The sequence below is a fragment of the Cyprinus carpio genome, chromosome B2, assembly GCF_018340385.1.
Source record: "Cyprinus carpio isolate SPL01 chromosome B2, ASM1834038v1, whole genome shotgun sequence".
Classification (NCBI taxonomy): domain Eukaryota; kingdom Metazoa; phylum Chordata; class Actinopteri; order Cypriniformes; family Cyprinidae; genus Cyprinus; species Cyprinus carpio.
The window spans coordinates 6,502,848-6,522,599 of record NC_056598.1 but is presented as its reverse complement, the minus strand read 5'-3'; the positions used below and the strand labels follow the sequence as shown (position 1 = coordinate 6,522,599).

At 34.4% G+C, this 19,752-nt stretch overlaps 2 protein-coding genes across 2 annotated transcripts; both read left to right on the top strand.

Moving 5' to 3' along the window:
- The first annotated feature begins 705 nt into the window (after positions 1-705).
- rgs1 (regulator of G protein signaling 1) lies at positions 706-3,320 on the top strand. The gene is made up of 3 exons (XM_042719302.1): positions 706-1,282; positions 1,827-1,993; positions 2,444-3,320. The coding sequence occupies exons 1-3, from the start codon at positions 1,135-1,137 to the stop codon at positions 2,618-2,620; spliced, it is 492 nt and encodes a 163-aa protein (XP_042575236.1). The 5' UTR covers positions 706-1,134; the 3' UTR covers positions 2,621-3,320.
- Positions 3,321-15,745: 12,425 nt separating this feature from the next.
- rgs13 (regulator of G protein signaling 13) lies at positions 15,746-18,729 on the top strand. The gene is made up of 5 exons (XM_019122865.2): positions 15,746-15,905; positions 16,024-16,065; positions 16,148-16,209; positions 17,534-17,700; positions 17,788-18,729. The coding sequence occupies exons 1-5, from the start codon at positions 15,835-15,837 to the stop codon at positions 17,971-17,973; spliced, it is 528 nt and encodes a 175-aa protein (XP_018978410.1). The 5' UTR covers positions 15,746-15,834; the 3' UTR covers positions 17,974-18,729.
- The last annotated feature ends 1,023 nt before the right edge of the window (positions 18,730-19,752 follow it).

Here is a 19,752-nt window from a genome sequence, read left to right as displayed (position 1 = left end):
AATACTTTAATATATAATACAATTAAATAAAAATATTTTTTATATAAATAAATTTCATAATAAATTAAAATTTGAGTATTGCATATTTGACTATTTTTTTACGCAGTTACTGAATATTTTTATTTGCACATTTAAATATACTATTTAATATATTATTTAACATTTAAACTATTTTATACATTATTTACATCAATAAAAATGATTAATTTCCACTCATTTACTGTATGTCTTCTACTTCTACAGTCTTCTACTGAAATGCACAGTTTTTTAACCATGGCTTGTTTACAAATTTGCAAATAGTTAATTGGATCCATAGATCAGATCTGATATTATGCAAAACATTACTTATGAGACATTTTGACCTATTATTGTTGCACTTAAAGGGATAATTCGGCCTCAAATGAAAACTTTGTCATCATTTACCCTTTTATATTGCTCATAATCTGTATGATTTTTTTACTTTCAAGGAACATGAAGATATTTTGAAAATGTATTCAGTGCTTTGAATTTTAGCTACTGCATCACACCAACCAACACTTCTAGATAATTCAAGATATTTCATCTAATTTTAGGTATTTGGTCAATTTATCAAAGTGATATTTTTTTTTCATATTGTATATACTAAATTAGCCATGAAACCTCACATTTTGATTGTATTTTCACAGATTTGCAAAGGGAAAAAAATATGATGCTTTCTTATAAGCATCACTATTAAACTTGCGTTATCTCATGACACAAAAATTCATAAAGCAATGTCAAACAGTGGACTGGTGAGCAGGCCATCACCTCAGCGCTGGAGATGTTTTCTTCATGACCTTACAGACTGAGAAGGTGACCCTGCCCAAAGCTTTGCATGCTGATTTCCATGTGTTCCATTCATGCCAGTAAATGTTATTAGACCCTTCAGAGCCACACAGAGTCAGAGAGTGAAGGAGACTCCATGCAGAGGACACCGCTGTCAGAGATGGCCATAAAGTGAGTCCCTGATTATTAATGGTTCCTTCTGCTTTCTTATTTTTGAAATGATATTAACGACTAATACACTTGAATCTACTGGTCACGAGGAATTTCAGATTCTAAGGAGTTAAACTTACAGGAATATTGTTGGCAGAATGCTATAGGATTCTGTAATCAATGTATTTGAGATCTGTATCACAATCAGCTTCACCAGTGAAGGATCTCCATGTAATTTTCAAGGGTAGATTTTGTTGCTTTTCTCAGGAACCTGTTGATGATGTGGACTCTTGGGGCGAGTCCATCGAGAAGCTTCTGTCCTGTAAAGGTAAGAAAATTCAGTTCTGAATATTATCTGGTTAACATTGGATTGAATATTGTGCACCATCCATTTAAGAAAAAATCATAAATATTACTTCTAAAGAATCTGACTAATTCATAAAGAAAAACATGCTTTTAATCAGCAAAAAAATAAAAAAAATATATATATATATATATATATAAATATAAATATATTTCATCATAAATATTTATTTATTAGCTATATGTATTGAGAAAAATAAAATATTACATTTTGCTTATAGTCTGTTGAAAGCATAAGAAGATAAGATAAGATGTCTGAAGTTTGGCATAATGCAAATAAATAAAGAGTTACTCTGTCATTTGTAAACAAATTAGTTTGAATAAAAACAATGGTTCATGTTGAAGTGATGAATCTCAATCTCATTGCTGTATGAATACTTATCAAATATTGTATCTGCTTAAAGTATGTTCAAATATTAATTTTCAAATTTCAGTTTCAACATCTAAATTGGAGAAGTAACACTTAACTATTTGTGATAATTAACTCTCATGATGGTGTCATGCTGCAGCGGGACAGATGGCTTTCCAGGACTTCCTAAAGTCGGAATACAGTGAGGAAAATATTCTGTTCTGGCTGGCATGTGAGGAATACAAAAAGATCACGAGCCCACCAGAGATGATCAGCAGGGCAAACCAAATCTACACAGAGTTTGTGCAAACGGAAGCACCCAGACAGGTGAATGACTGAAGTGTGCTCAGCTCCTGTAATGTCCTACTGAGGGAATCAACTATTCGGTCCTGCTGCTCAAAAGTTCATGAGAGAGTCCTTCATTGCCAATTTCACCTTCATCCTTGGGAGATGCAGGCATTCAGCATTTGAAGATAGAAATCAGAAAATAGTTTAGTCCCAATTTGTCCACAACAACAACAACAACAAATAAAATAAAACTAAATAAATCATGGATTTTATTTGGTCTATTCATATTCTCAAATAATGTATAAACATTTTTGTCCCTTTAGATTTAAAAAAAATATATATTATTTATTATATATTATATATTTTTATTATATAATATATATTATATATTTATTTTTATTTTATTATATATTTTTTTACTTTTATTTATTTATTTATTTATTTATTATTAAGACAAAAAAAATAAAAGTGTGTTGCCCTTATTTTCAGGTCAATATTGATTCTGGGACTCGCACAAATATTACAAACAACATCTCAGAGCCAAACCTGAGCTCATTTGATACGGCACAGAAGATGATCTTCAGTCTAATGGCGAGAGACTGCTATCCCAGGTTTCTGAAGTCTGACATCTACCAGTCCATTCTGCAAAAGCATGGAAAGAGATGACTTCATAATGAATAATGATTAGTGTACATCAAGTTTAACTATTGCCAGTAAGTTTATTTGTTTGTTTGTTTTGTTTGTTTGTTTTATATTTGGTAAACATGACCTTTTTAGTTTTGGACTTGAATAGCTCATCATTTTTTATCTTTATGTTGCCATATAAAGTTTTTTGAAAGAAAAACATTATTACAGTGTCACAATAGGATTTATTCTGATTTGATATTCTGCTGTTGCCTTTTGATTTATTTTTCCTGTTCACAGAAAATTCGACCAATTAACTACACCTCATTTTAAATTATAACAGGAAAAAAATCATGCATCAAAAAACCATTCCATATGGGATTAAAAGGATCTGTTATGGGCCTGAAGGAATTCAGTAATTTCCTGTTTATCAACATACTGTTGAGAAATCAAGAATAATACGAAAATGAGAATTTGAATGCTGCTTTTCAACTTTTAACTTTAACTTGTACAGCCAATTCAACTACAGTCCATTTCTATAATAGTGCAACCTATCAGTCAGACATTTTTTCAAACAAGTTATTATGATGATGATCATGATGATGATGTAGGTGTGCTTAGGTTTTCTTATGATTGATGTTATGACCATCAGGAGTAAATTTGTAAAATGATTTTAAAAGACCATTTAAATATGACCATTTTTATGCAGGAACATCCTGGACTGCTTATATAAAAAGATGAACATATACGTATATATATAAAAATTTAAATAAATGAACATGAAACATGAAAAATTGTGTGAGCACTTTATATAAAATTTATATATATATATACATATATATATATATATATATATATATATATATATATATATATATATATATTTATATATACAATTTTATTTTATTTTTATTTTTTTCAGTTTGTGAACCATGAGTAGATGGCATACTGACACAGATAAATGCAATAGAAAGTGAGGAACAGATCAATAGTTTGTTTAATAGATATGACAATGCATTACTGACTACAGTCCATTCTTGCCATTTAAGAACCACCAACTAAGGCAGAGAGAGAGAGAGAGAGAGAGAGAGAGAGAGAGCATCTGTTAAAATGACCAACTAAAATTAGGGGAAGTTTTATAGGGGGGAGGGGGGAGGTTATACCACAATAATAAACCAGCACTGATGAAAAAATGCATAGCATTTATAATGCCACAGAAAAAGTAAAAAAAAGAAAGAAAATAAAATCTGAATAGGCTTTGTATCTGTTTAAAAAAAAATATTGATTATTTCACAAATGTTATTCAGAAAACAATTTGAAAATTTGATGTGGTCCTAGATATCTACTTGCTAATTACCTCCAATAAAACTCAGAACCTAGACCACACTTCTGGAAGTTTTTTATCAGCCAGCCAATCAGCAATTTGCAAATGTGTAAAGTTATTTTCTTTTGGTGAATAACATGCATCAGGCTCATGTGTCCAGAAGTTCCCTCATTCTGTACTCCCTATACTACATACTGTAGTGCACTATTTAGGGAAAAAGTGAATACATTAGCCTAACTAATTTTGGAAAACAATAAGGATAGCAAAATTGATTACTTTGTAATGCAATAAATCATTATTTTTTATGTTTAATATAGGCTATTAATGATAGTTAATATAATAATAATAATAATAATAATAATAATAATAATATAGGCTATAATAATAGTAATTGATTTAAAACTATCGCTCTAAAAATTAATAGGAAAACTGGTAATGCCAGAATGACGGAGAATTACCAGTACGCTTTACGTTTTCCGACGTTTCCTTCAAACTTAAACACAACCCCATTATGTAACGAGTATTTTAAAAAGTGGGAAATCCTGTGAGAAATCAATTCTTCTTCAAAAATTCCTTCAAATTAACAAGATAAACTGGGCTGTATTTTTACGGAATTTTCTTACAGAGCATGCAATCCCATTCGCGTTGCATTATAAGAAATATGAGTTTAAGCGTGTGTTCATATATCCACAAGGAGAAAGCTATCCGGGAGTAACTTTCATGGATGCGTGCCTATACTTGAGCACTAGGTGGCGACAGAGCACTACAATTAATCATGTTTTGTAGTACAGCAGCACCAGAACTGAACTGAATCACAGAAGCTCAGGAGTTTTAGACTTGACCCTATAACTGACCCCAAATTGTGTAAAATATCAAGCTTTTTTGTCATATATCCTTTTTAAATTCAAGCACAATCATTAAAATATCAATGAAGAAGACAGCATGTGGAATGTAAGGCCTGCTGTTATTTTTAGCCCTAGCTTAATTTTTTCTTTACCCCTTTAAAAAAGACATGCGTATTTTAAAAGTCGTGGAGAGAATTTAATATACTCCAGGACAATACACAGTTATCAAACTTCCCTATTCAAACGCATTTAATGAGAAAATACGCCTGTTTATGTGTAAATTATTTTTAAAAATTTGCATGGGTTACAATATAGACATTGGCATGCAAAATACGTGGCTGCTTTTACATCAGCACGCCTAGAAACTGCAGTACAGTCACATTTGAAACCAGAAACAACGTCATATGCTTTCGACCTAAAAAGAGAACATAACACCACCAACGTAGCTAAATTAGGTGCAAGTATCAGCTGCTTCAATAGCAACTAAGGTTTGAAGATAAAGAGGTAGCAGAAATTTCCAAAACACTACTTGCCTGGCAGTGGTATATATAGTTTAAATCAGAGTTATGATGCTTTAGGTGGCTAATTTTGGGGTTGTTATGGAGTCAAATTGCTTATAAACTGTTTAAAGGTTCAAGATTAAATAATCTGAAGCAACTAAGAGAGACAGTTGAGGGTTTGCACATCACTAAAAGTTAGTTTTGGTTTTTTGTCTTAGTGGTTGGCATCATAACAGACAGATGTTGCGTCTATGTCTTTCTATGTGTGTGTGTGTGTGTGTGTGTGTGTGCACCCTCTTGTACACCACAGTGACTTCCTCTTCTGTGCTTATCATTTTTTTAGTGTACATTCATACCCAAAAAGGAAACGTTAGAGAACATGTTTCAGTAGACATCATGTCACACATGCTTTTCCCAATAGGGCCACATTTATCAATGTAATATTCATTATAGCATCATCTTATTGGCAATGTGTTACTGTTAATTTAGATTTTGTTTGTTGTTGTTGTTGCTGTTGTTGTTGTTGTTTGTTTGTTTGTTTGTTTGTTTGTTTGTTTGTTTGTTTGTTTGTTTGTTTTTCAATCATAGTTATCCTTCATAATTCACTTTTTTATTTGTATAATAAAATAAAGTCATGGGCCACTTGAAATCCTCCACAAAACATATAACTGAGAACCACTGTCTATGGCACCGGCCCAAGTCAAGTCAAGTCACCTTTATTTATATAGTGCTTTTAACAATACAGATTGTGTCAAAGCAGCTTTACAGTATCAAATAGGAAAATAGTGTGTAAATAATGCAAAATGACAATAGTAAACACTCAATTTTCAGTTAAAGGCAGCTAATCATTGAATTCAGTGATGTCATCGTTCAGCTCAGTTCAGTTTAAACAGTATCTGTGCAATCAAATCGATGATGTCACTGGAAACAAACTGACCACAAAAAACAAACACAAAATAAACAACAACAAGCAACCAAAAAACCAGACAAAACAGGCAGTATATAAGGAATAACCTGCATCCACTCATAGTCGGGGGCCAGTTCTCCTCTGGCCAGACGAACCAGCAGTTACATGCTGCAGCAAAGTCAGATTGTGCAGAGGACCCATCTGGATCCTGTGGTCTTGTCTCGATGGCCATCTCTGTGACGAGGTCTTCACTGGGGATCTGTGTCTGGGGCTCATCTACTGTAGTTGTCCTGGTCTCCGCTGTCATTTAGGGCTGTAGAGGTCATCTCTAGGTGCTGATCCACCAACTGGGCTGGATACATACTGGATCCGGGTCACTGCTGTGACCATCTGATCTGGATACAGACTGGATCTGGTGGCTGCGGTGACCTCAGAATAAGAAAAAAAAGACTAAAATTAGCATAGATTCTATTCTTCTTACGATGTAACAAGTACATCGGGGTTATGGGAAGTGTACCTGGTTCCGGTTTAACTAATTAATGCAGCCTAGCAGCCTAATTTGAATTTTAGAAACGTATTAGTGTGTTATGTGTAAGCCAGGTTAAAGAGATAGGTCTTTAATCTAGATTTAAACTTACAGAGTGTGTCTATCCCCTAACAATGATAGGTAGATTATTCCAGAGTTTGGGCGCTAAATAGGAAAAGGATCTGCCACCCACACTTGATTTTGATATTCTAGTTATTATCAAATTGCCAGAGTTTTGAGAATGAAGCAGACATGGACGACTATAATGCGATAAGAGCTCATTCAATTACTGAGGTGCTAAACCATTCAGGGGTTTATAAGCAATTAGCAAGATTTTAAAATCTATACAATGTTTAATAGGGAGCCAGTGCAGTATATGGGTTAATATGGGTTTACTTCCTGGTTCTAGTAAGAACTCTAGCTGCTGCATTTTGAACCAGCTGGAGTTTGTTTATTAAGCATGCAGAACAACCACCCAATAATGCATTACAATAATCTAACCTTGAGGTCATGAACGCATGAATTAACATTTCTGCATTTGACACTGAGTTTATAGGGTGCAATTTAGATATATTTTTGAGATGGAAAAATGCAGTTTTACAAATGCTAGAAACATGGCTTTCAAAGGAGAGATTGCCATCAAATAGCACACCTAGGTTCATATGATGAAGAATTTACAGAGCAGCCATCAAGTGTTGGACAGTGTACTAGGTTATTACATGTGGAGGTTTTAGGTCCGATACTTAGCAGTAAGAAATTACTCATGATCCAGTTTTTTATATCGACTATTCCATCATTTTTTCAATTTGGTATGTTTCGCCGGGTCGCAAAGGAATATAGAGCTGAGTATCATCAGCATTGCAGTGAAAGCTAACACTGTTTCCTTATGATATCTTCCAAGGGTAGCATGCAAAGTGTGAAAAGTAATGGCCCTAGTACTGAGCCTTGAGGAATTGATGGCTATCAGATAAGTACGATTTGAACCATGCTAATGCACTTCCACTAATGCCAATAAAGTTTTCTAGTGTATTCAAAAGAATGTTGTGGTCGACAGTGCCAAACGCAGCACTAAGATCCAGTAGCACTAATAGAGAGATACAGCCACGATCAGATGATAAGAGCAGGTCATTTGTAACTCTAAGGAGAGCAATCTCAATACTATGATACGGTTTAATTCCTGACTGGAATTCCTAACAAATACCATTTTTCTCTAAGAAGGAATATAATGGTGAGGATACTACCTTTTCTAGTATCTTTGACAGAAAAGTAAGATTTGAAATTGGTCTGTGATTAACTGGATCTTTGGGGTCAAGTCGTGTTTTTTTAATGAGAGGATTAATAACAGCCAATTTGAAGGATTTGGGGACATATCCTTATGACAATGAGGAATTAATAATAGTCAGAAGAGGATCTATGACTTCTGGAAGCACCTCTTTTAGGAGCTTAGATGGAACAGGGTCTAACATACATGTTGTTGGTTTAGATGATTTAACAAGTTTATACAATTCTTCCTCTACTGTAATAGAAAATTAGTGGAATTGTTCCTCAAGGGATCTATAGCTCATTATCTGATGTGATACCGTATCTGATGACTGCATGGTTACAATTTTATCTTTAATAGTATCGATCTTGGAAATAAAGTAGTTCATAAAGTCATTACTGCTGTGCTCTTGGCAAATGTCGACGCACACTGATGCTTTATTTTTCATTAATTTAGCCACTGTATTGAATAAATACCTGGGGTTATATTTTTTTAATTCTAAAAGAGACGAAAAGTAATCACCCAGACCAGGCCCACCCGTACTAATAACTGGTCCACCCATAATAACGCTGCCAGAATAGTGATATGGAAATAAAACGCAACTGCAAAGTAGCCACATCTGTTGATCATATAAAGTTTGTAACGTGTATTTTTACAAATATGTAATCATCAATCAGATCATGAATCTGAGAGATGTGACCGCTATTTCTATTAAATGCATTGTGCAGCACAATTAGCATTGGATTGCAACTATCACTGTTTAAATTGCCACATTTGTGTTACTGCCGAGGCTGCAGTAAAGTGGTAAACAACCACACTTTTGGATCTCTCTTATATGTAGCGCTGGTAAATTAGATTATTATTATTTTTTATTTTTTTTTTAAGATTGTGCTTAAACAGTCCTCCTTCTTTCAAATGTAGGTTTGGAAAGTTTGATTAATTAATTAATAAAATCGCTTCATTCTAACCCTCTTTCTCTGACATATGGTGCCTCTCCTAAATTGCCAATGTTGGTGGCTCTCATGTCAGGAGAAAATGAAGACTCTTATGTTCGCTTTTACATACAACTGAAAAACAGCTGCATTGCTTACGTGACAGCTGCTTGACAGTGGAGAAAATGGCGGACAGTGCACAACTGGCTAAGGGCAGAAATATGCTAATACAGGACAGTCTGTCACCGGCCGTGGGCCGGGGCCTAAGCAGAATGATGTCATACTGCTCAGAGTATCAAAAAGGTTTGATAATTGAGATTGTTTAGGTTTTCTAGGGACTAAAAAAAGGAGTGGATGGATTTTTAGTATTGTGGGTAGTTGTGTCCACACACTGCTAAGACACATTTATATGCAAACACCATGTAAAAGTGAATTTTGCATCCAATGTCCCCTTTAGCCTCACAGTAGTACTCAACACTAATTACTGTCAGACTTTCAAAATCCTACATCACTTGAATTAAGATTATAATAATTAAATTTTAAAGCACAGCCACCACAAAATCAGATTTTTGCACCTCTTTTTATTTTGAGCTTGTTCTGATTTTTTGATTTGATGTTACACTCTGGGCAATGTTTGCTGGGAAATCTTGGGTCCTGACATTCATGTGGACATTACTTTGACACGTACCTCCTACCTAAAGATTTTTGCAGAGCACTTACACCCCTTCATGACAATGGTGTTCCCTGATCAGCAGTATAATGCTCCCACCACACTGAAAAAAACTTGATCAGGAGTGGTTTGAAGAACATGTCAAGTGTTGAAGGTGTTGCCTTGGCCTCCAAACCCCCAGATCTCATTCAAATTGAGCATCTATGGGATGGGCTGGACAAACAAATGCGATCTATGGAGGCCCCACCTTGCAACTTTCATGAATCAAAGGATCTAATATCTTGGTGCCAGAAATCAAAGGACCAATTGCTAAAAAGGTGAGTTTGCTGAAAAACTTAATGCTGCCCAGAATAGAAAGGTGTCAGAAGACACAGTGCATTGCAGTTTGCTGCATATGGGGCTGCGTAGGCTCTGACTGGTCAGAGTTCCCATGATCTGGACCCTGGACCAACAAATCCAAGATACGTGGAGGCCCCATTTTGCAACTTACAGGACCCAGAAGGATCTGTTACTAATGTCTTGGTGCCAGAAATCACAGGACACATTCAGATGTGGCTGATCAGCGTATGGCCTCACACTAGTCTATAGGATTTTCTTTCAATTAGTTATTTTGCTTGTGTCATTGTCTGCCAGGCAAAATCATTAGTCTGTTTTTTGTGGGTTATGGGCTGAAGTTTCATATTTCTTATTTTAACAAACCTCTAAACACTGAACAATAGCAATAGTGATACCTGCCTTAGTAAACATAAACACATCTGTACGTAATGTTTTCGATATTTTCTCACCGCACGTGTACAGAGAGTGCTGCTTTGCATCAAGTACAGAGAACTTTTCCATGCTCATGCCTTAGGCAAGAACATTGTCATCTCCTGTGGTGTTTTTGACTGTCGTGAAACTGTTTGATACTGTGTAATGGACGATTCAATGCAAATCGCATCTGGTATCAGAAATTTGACTCTGTCTGCTCATTTAGTTTGTTCTAACTGATACAATCACTGAAGTTCTGAGAAGACGCTGGATTTTGTGAGCAATAACAACCAATAAATGATATTGAAGAGGGCAAGGACAAGTCACAGTGGTAATGCTAATCTAAACCCAAGGCAAATGGAGTTGCAGTTGCAGTTTCCTGTCTGACACTTTCATTTTTAGTCATTCTTTTCTCAGCTCTCATTCTTGATTAACTAGTGCTACACGAGAGGAAATGACTGTGCACACATTAGGATGTAAGTTGTGAGATGTATGAAAGTTAAAGCATCTGAAAAAATTTTTTACATTTCCCAAACGATGATGCTTGCTTATTATATTATGCATGTAGGTTTACGAGAATACCTTGTGCTGTAATTTTAAAGCAACAAAGTGATACGGACTGACTCTAGCGTGATGTGTAGTTTTGTCTCATGTTAAGGATATCTTGATGTCCTTTACATAAAAAATAGTTCTGTCAAATGATTAATCGCAATTAATCACATTCAAAATAAAAGTTTTTGTTTACATAATAAATATGTGTGTATTGTGTATATTTATTATAGAAAAATACACACACATATTATTTTGAAAATATTTACATATATATATATATATATATATATATATATATATATATATATATATATGTGTGTGTGTGTGTGTGTATATATATATGTATATATGTGTGTGTGTGTGTATATATATATGTATTTATGTGTGTGTGTGTGTGTGTGTGTGTGTGTGTGTACAGGTCCTTCTCAAAAAATTAGCATATTGTGAAAAAGTTCATTATTTTCAATAATGTAATGATAAAAATTTAACTTTCATATATTTTAGATTCATTGCACACCAACTGAAATATTTCAGGTCTTTTATTGTTTTAATACTGATGATTTTGGCATACAGCTCATGAAAACCCAAAATTCCTATCTCAAAAAATTAGCATATTTCATCCGACCAATAAAAGAAAAGTGTTTTTAATACAAAAAAAAGTCAACCTTCAAATAATTATGTTCAGTTATGCACTCAATACTTGGTCGGGAATCCTTTTGCAGAAATGACTGCTTCAGTGCGGCGTGGCATGGAGGCAATCAGCTTGTGGCACTGCTGAGGTGTTATGGAGGCCCAGGATGCTTCGATAGCGGCCTTAAGCTCATCCAGAGTGTTGGGTCTTGCGTCTCTCAACTTTCGCTTCACAATATCCCACAGATTCTCTATGGGGTTCAGGTCAGGAGAGTTGGCAGGCCAATTGAGCACAGTAATACCATGGTCAGTAAACCATTTACCAGTGGTTTTGGGCACTGTGAGCAGGTGCCAGGTCGTGCTGAAAAACGAAATCTTCATCTCCATAAAGCTTTTCAGCAGATGGAAGCATGAAATGCTCCAAAATCTCCTGATAGCTAGCTGCATTGACCCTGCCCTTGATAAAACACAGTGGACCAACACCAGCAGCTGACATGGCACCCCAGACCATCACTGACTGTGGGTACTTGACACTGGACTTCAGGCATTTTGGCATTTCCTTCTCCCCAGTCTTCCTCCAGACTCTGGCACCTTGATTTCCGAAGGACATGCAAAATTTTGCTTTCATCCGGAAAAAAGTACTTTGGACCACTGAGCAACAGTCCAGTGCTGCTTCTCTGTAGCCCAGGTCAGGCGCCTCTGCCGCTGTTTCTGGTTCAAAAGCACACGCTTGTGCACGGTGGCTCTGGATGTTTCTACTCCAGACTCAGTCCACTGCTTCCGCAGGTCCCCCAAGGTCTGGAATCGGTCCTTCTCCACAATCTTCCTCAGGGTCCGGTCACCTCTTCTCGTTGTGCAGCGTTTTTTTGCCACACTTTTTCCTTCCCACAGACTTCCCACTGAGGTGCCTTGATACAGCACTCTGGGAACAACCTATTCGTTCAGAAATTTCTTTCTGTGTCTTACCCTCTCGCTTGAGGGTGTCAATGATGGCCTTCTGGACAGCAGTCAGGTCGGCAGTCTTACCCATGACTGCGGTTTTGAGTAATGAACCAGGCTGGGAGTTTTTAAAAGCCACAGGAATCTTTTGCAGGTGTTTAGAGTTAATTAGTTGATTCAGATGATTAGGTTAATAGCTCGTTTAGAGAACCTTTTCATGATATGCTAATTTTTTGAGATAGGAATTTTGGGTTTTCATGAGCTATACGCCAAAATCATCAGTATTAAAACAATAAAAGACCTGAAATATTTCAGTTGGTGTGCAATGAATCTAAAATATATGAAAGTTTAATTTTTATCATTACATTATTTAAAATAATGAACTCATTCAAAATATTCTAATTAATATATAAATAAAATTTAAATATATATATATATATATATAATAGGGCTGTCAAATGATTAATCACGATTAATCACATCCAAAATAAAAGTTTTGTTTACATAATATATGTATGTGTACAGGGTATATTATATATAAATACACACACATAAATTATATATTTAGAAAATATTTACATGTATATACATTTATATATTTATATTCTTATATTTTATATTATATATAAATATATTTAATATATAAACATAACATATTCTTCTTAAATATATACATGCATGTGTGTGTATTTATATATACATAATAAATATACACAGTATGCACACATATATTATGTAAACAAAACTTTTATTTTGGATGTGATTAATCATGATTAATCATTTGACAGCCCTAATATATATATATATGTTCATGGAATTGATATCATATATAAATTTAATATATAAACATAACATATTTTTCTTAAATATATACGTGCATGTGTGTGTGTGTATTTAAATATACATAATAAATATGCACAGTATACACACACATATATTATGTAAACAAAAACTTTTATTTTTGGATGTGATTAATCGCGATTAATCATTTGACAGCATTAATAAAAATCATGTACTGTTATTCAAGTTTGTCATCACAAGTATGTCAGTTTCCATGTGCAAGGTCACACCAAATGCTTTGTTCCTTTCCACACTGGAAACATCAGTACCACATATAGCACATACAGAATGTGTGTGCTGCAGGGTCTAAAACCCACACACTACCAAGCTGGTGACTGCACCTAAAGATAAATATTCCATATGAAATCATTAAGTCAGCAAAATATCAACATTTTCTTTCATAATACATATTTTTGGTCTTGTTGTGCACAGTCTATCATTTTATGTTTGTCATGTTTACTTGTTTAGCTGAATTTACCTATAGACCAAACAGGCAGGAAAAATTTTTATTAATTAAAAGAGAAATATGTCTGGCATTGTAGTTACTGTTCTACATTCAGGTTTATTTTCTTTTTATTAACACTTGTGTGCCATTTTTGTCTTTTTCATTTTTGTTTTTCTGATCATTTTAGCTGACACTGCACAAAGCTGATGTTGTTTCTAATTACTGACTGTAATTCCAAGACTGTAATAATCAAAAAAAAAAATCTGCTTAGAATTTAGTTTATGGAGAATAATTAATTAATTAATTTCCCCCAAAACATTGCCATTATGTAAACAAAATGGAATTTAAAGGGGTTAAAACCTTAAAAATTAATGAGTTTTTGGTAGTTATGATCAGAACTGATGCTGGGAAAAAAAATACATTAGTGAAAGTGTGTCCTCTGAGGACCTCTGTGTAACTTGACGCACAGGGATTAAATATCCTGACGCACAAGGGCTAAATATCCTGTTTCGCTCTGCAATGCTTTGTATTATAGAGATAAAAAGTGTATCAGATGCTGTTTCCTGTTGGCTTTAAGTAGTGATCTGCTGTAAAATGTAAACTCTGGTGTCATTTCAGTTCTTTTTCAGAAATGACTGCAGTTGCTGGCCTTGCCTGTCATTCAGTGTGAATGTATGTCAACACATTGAAGCATCATGCTCTCTACACATCTAAATTCACATCATATTTTTGTATTTTTGTGCTTTCATAGTTTTAGAATGCAAGCATGAGCACAAATGTGATGCAAACAGTTCTTGCTGCAATAATCTCTCTAATCATCATAGTTCCTTTATTTTAAAATATGAACTGCGAGAGATTTGAATATGAACATGCAGAAGCTGCAGTGTGCCTGTTGTTCATGATAAAGGCCTACATCTCATGATATACAAACCTCTTGAAGGCACGCAGGGATGCTGAAGCCTATGCACAGCCTGAGTGTATTTTATGACTGTAAATGCAGTCTGCTATCCCTTCACATACAATTTGCAATATGTTTTGGTATTTTTCCATACCAAAATCAATAACATTAAACATGCTGCTTACAGCATATATTTATATACATATACATATTTGTCATAACAAGTGAAGTCTCAGGAAACAAAAACAGAAGTGATACCGTTGACTTGAATGGGGCTTTCTGTTGTGTTAAAGTGACATGTCTCAGTAGACAATACATTGTTTTCCTCAGCAAAAATCCCTAAGCCTTGGGACCGTTTATTTTACAATTTTACTTGGATTTCTGCAAAATCAGATTTCTTACGAACCACAAGCAAATGTCCCTGCAACTCTAGGGATTCGCTAATAATCTTTTTATGTTGTTACCTGTGCTAACCATGGTCTCTGGCAGTGTTGGGGGCAGTGGATTCTCTATGAAGCCCCTCAAAATCACTTTCAGTGGTGGCGGGCCCTCAGTTCCCCTCTCAGTCTCTGGACTGCACTCTGTCCCCTTTTCCTGCTATTGCTACACCCCTGGTTGGGTGTAACGCAATACAAGTAACACACGTTATTTTCAGATGCCTGTTGAACATTAAATACATTTTTACTGTGTTAAGGATTGAAAATGTGATACAACAAAATATCTTTGCACTATTTAAATTGTTTTTTTTTTTTTTCAACATGTTGAATGTGTCATAAAGTTGGCTATTGTAGGCATCAGTTCAGTTGGCCAATTTCCTAAAATACACTTAAGTATATTAAAGATGGAAAAAGCAATAGCACTTGCAAACAAGACGTGCATATCAAAAAAGCACAGCCATTGTTTGTTGGCTAAACACAAACACAGAGCTTGTTTACAAGAGATCTGATGCAAAAGTCATCATTTGCTTATCTTCCAGTGAACTTTCCAGTCTGATTTGCATCTCTGCATGTACACACCCGTGCTGTAGCTGCTTTCATAGACAGAAACACTATTGCGCCTGTTTAAGCTAGTTAGCGTCACCCCAAAAAACTTCCTCTTTCATTGTGGTTAAGTGATACTAACCAATGACATCAAGACAGATGGTATAAAAAGAGTTGTGAGAACAGCCCGCTCTTATTAACTGAAAAAACTGAAGCACAAAAGCACGCCAACACATATCTGCACCAAAAAAGTTATTACGATGCCAACTATTTTATCATCATCAACTGAAATAAAGAACATGAACAAGGAGGATAAACCAGTCAGTCCTAGGTAAGTGTTGTTTATTCTTGCAGTTTTTTAAATATGAGTTAAAAACAGTATGTTTTTAAAAACAGTATGTGTGCTTTTGTCATACAAATTTAACTGAAAAAAAATTCTTCCTCCTCAGGAGACTAGACAAGTGGCGGTTTCGTCGCCTGTTGACAGACAAGTAAGTTACTTTCATTCTCTTATAATCACTATTGTGATAGGATTGCATTTGAACATCCACTCATTATGCTTTATTCAAACAGATTGAACCCTAGTGAGACTCTGCTGTGGTCCCAGTCATTGGAAAACCTTCTTAGATCCAAATGTAAGTGGCATACACATAGTTACTTATTGAATCTAATACGCTTGACATTATGCACACATACTGTACTTGTATGAATTTTGTATTCATAAATACATGTTATAACAGCATTCACAAACACTTCTTTTCCATTGTGGTTTTAATTGATGTTATGTAGGTCAGGGCAAAAATGTACAAACAAAGCCTACACTGTTTACTAGATGGTCAGATAGCTGGATCAAGCAACTGACCTGAACTAGTGGTGTATGTATGCAAAAGAGTAGAGAAAAGCAGCTTCGGTTTTACTAAAGCTGTTTGGACACGTAAGCCACACATAAAAATGTAAATAATAATCGTACAAAAATTTACTTATATTTAGTGTGCATTAAATTGATCAAAAGTGACATTTGTTATAACAGATATTGAAATAAATTCTGTTCATCAAAGAATGCTTTAAAATGAAGTATCGTGGTTTTCACAAAATATCAATCAGCACAACTGTTTTCAATAATGATAATAATAATAATAAACGTTCCTTGAGCAACAAATCAGCATATTAGAATGATTTCTGAAGGATCACGTGACACACTGAAGACTGGAGTGAAGGCTGCTGCAAATTCAGCTTTCCATCACAAGAATAAATTATATTTTACAATATATTCAAACAGAAAACAGTTACTTTAAATTATTACTTTTACCGTATTTTTATAAAATAAATGCAGCCTTTAAAAAACAATTTTTTTTTTTTTTTTTTTTTAATCGATGGACCACAAAATTTTAAAATGTGTAATGTTTTTTTAATGTCCAATACTTGCTGTAAAATCGAAGCTGATTTTGGCTTTCAGTTTGTTTTTTAGAGATCATATTTGCATACATACATTTCTTGCTTTGGATCTTTTTTTTTCTTTTATATATATATATATATATATATATATATATATATATATATATATATATATATATATATATATATATATATATATATATATATATATATATATATATATATATATATATACATACATATTGAGAGAGATCAAAAGTATCTCAAAGCATGGAATAAATTTGAATATCAAGCAAAGGTGTTTATTTATAATAAAGATCAAGCACCTTGACACCAGTTGGTTAAAATTAATTTTAAAAATGGTTCTGTTCTAAGAAAATCACTTTTTTTTGTAGCTGCCACTTGATATTTTTTATACTCATTTTGTATCCACTGCGATGAAATTCAGTTTTCAGAGGGATTTAAGTGTCTAAACACTTACTGAGGCCCAGTGGCTGCTGCACTGACGTAAAACAGATACACTCACATTGAGCAACAGACTAACCCTGCGGTTTGTTCTTATAGATGGCATGGCAACATTCCACACCTTCCTCAAATCTGAGTTCAGCGATGAGAACATTGAATTTTGGCTGGTATGCGAAGACTTCAAAAAAATCAGGAGTTCCTCCAGACTATCCTCAAGGGCCAAGAAGATATTCGAGCATTACATCAAGGCAGAAGCTCCCAAAGAGGTAAGAACAGTGTGAACCAAAGAAGATCTCCATGTGGTTTTATTAATCGATCAACGTCAATATGACTCTCCCTCAATCTCTCCTCAGATAAACATCGACCACGTCACGAGAGACCTTATCAAGCAGAACGTCCAAGCTCCCACCAGAGTGTGTTTCGATGAAGCTCAGAGGATTGTCTACGGTCTTATGGAGAGGGATTCCTATCCCAGGTTTCTTCGCTCGGACATGTACAGATCACTCCTGGAATCAGTCTCACAACGGATTAAGGTCTGAGAACATCTTGAATGAAGGACTTTAGGACTCCAAACACATCTGTGGCACTGCTTTGAGCAATGGACAAGATGGCCGTGGACTAATCAGGCTTTGTGGAGACTGAGGCCTGGACTTGGGTTGCACTGGACATTGTGATCCAAAAAAAAGCTTAAATAAGCTATTGTTTATATGTACTGTATTACACTGCTCTATTGTTCCCTGTGGCTGTGGGATATAAAAAAGACAAATGAGCTTTCTGTACAGCTCACCTGTGATGAACCACTGGAGATCTCAAAGGTGCTGCAACCACAGGAACACCATATGGACCTTATTTAACTTTATTACTATGATGAGTGTCAAATCAGGTTAGCATGAGATGCCTCGGGAATAATACTAATGACATCTTAAAAACTAATTCTTTAATTTTAACTCATTACAACAATTTCATGAACATTAAATGATCTGTAAACAGCAAATGTAAATCCCACTGTTTTTGTGTCCAGTGGGGACCTAATGGGATATTCTCACAATAATATGTATAACACACCTAGACATTTACATTTTTCTAAGATTTCTCATTTGGATATTATTTCAGGAGGTCAACAAGTAATATAAAAAGTTTGGCTTGTGTTTCCTGGATGCATCAACTCCTGATTTCTGAATGGCAAATTAATGTGATGGACTTAAAAAAACATGAGATCCAGATTTTCTGGATGTTCATTTTTAAGAGCCATTTAATAACTTAATAAACACAACTGTACTGTACATAGAAAATCATTCGTTGTTTTTTTGTTTTATTTGGGGACACCTGAAAGATTTATTTGGAGGCCAAGATTTAAAGGTAAATATCACTCCATCAGATAAAGAAAGTACTAAACCAAGTGACATTTATTTAAAAAAAAATAAAAAAATAACAAAAGCAAAACTATTTAACAAAAAGATGGTTGTTAATTTTAAATGTTAATATGGTCACACTTTAGTTTGGGGACAAATTTGCACAATTAAATATCTATTAACTATGACATTTGCCTCAATAAATTTGCCTCGATTGCTACTTATTAATAGATAGTAAGGTAGTTTAGTTATTGAGTAGGATTAAGAGATTTAATACATGCTTTATAAGTACTAATAAACAGTCAATATGCTAGTAATATACATGCTAACTAGTTAATAGTGAGAAAATGGTTTCTAAACTAAAGTGCTACAGTACTTTGAAAACAACTGATATTCTGTTCATTGAAAAACAAAATGATTCAAAAGTACTGAAAATGTAAATGATGCATAAGTGCACACACACACACACACTATTTTTTTTTTTTTTTTTTTTTTTTTTTTTTTTGCTCAAATATTTTTTGGACCACAACAAGCAAAGCAGACATATGAGGTGTAATAAACAGACGTAGTTATAAGAAATTTATACTGGATATCCCCTTCAGCATGCTGCTTTCTGTTTCATGACCGAAAGTTTGAGGGGGAGGGGATGGGGTAACATCACATGATGACGCCTGACTTTTGTCACCACTTCCCTATTTACACAAATAGTGTGATAGTCCCCGTACTCTTTTCAAATATCACAGACAAACAGGAAGTTGACAGGCTCACTCAGTACCCCTCAGCTAGAACAAAAGATAATCACATAACACACGTACTGTCTGGTTTATTTTTTCCTATAATGCTCATTTGGAAAAAAAAAAAAAATTCCTCTGTGAGAATATTGTAGCTTTTATGGCTGATCAGGTGCTCTTGAAAATTCTGGGTAATTTACTTACACTGTCTTTTACTGTTAACCACAATAAGGAG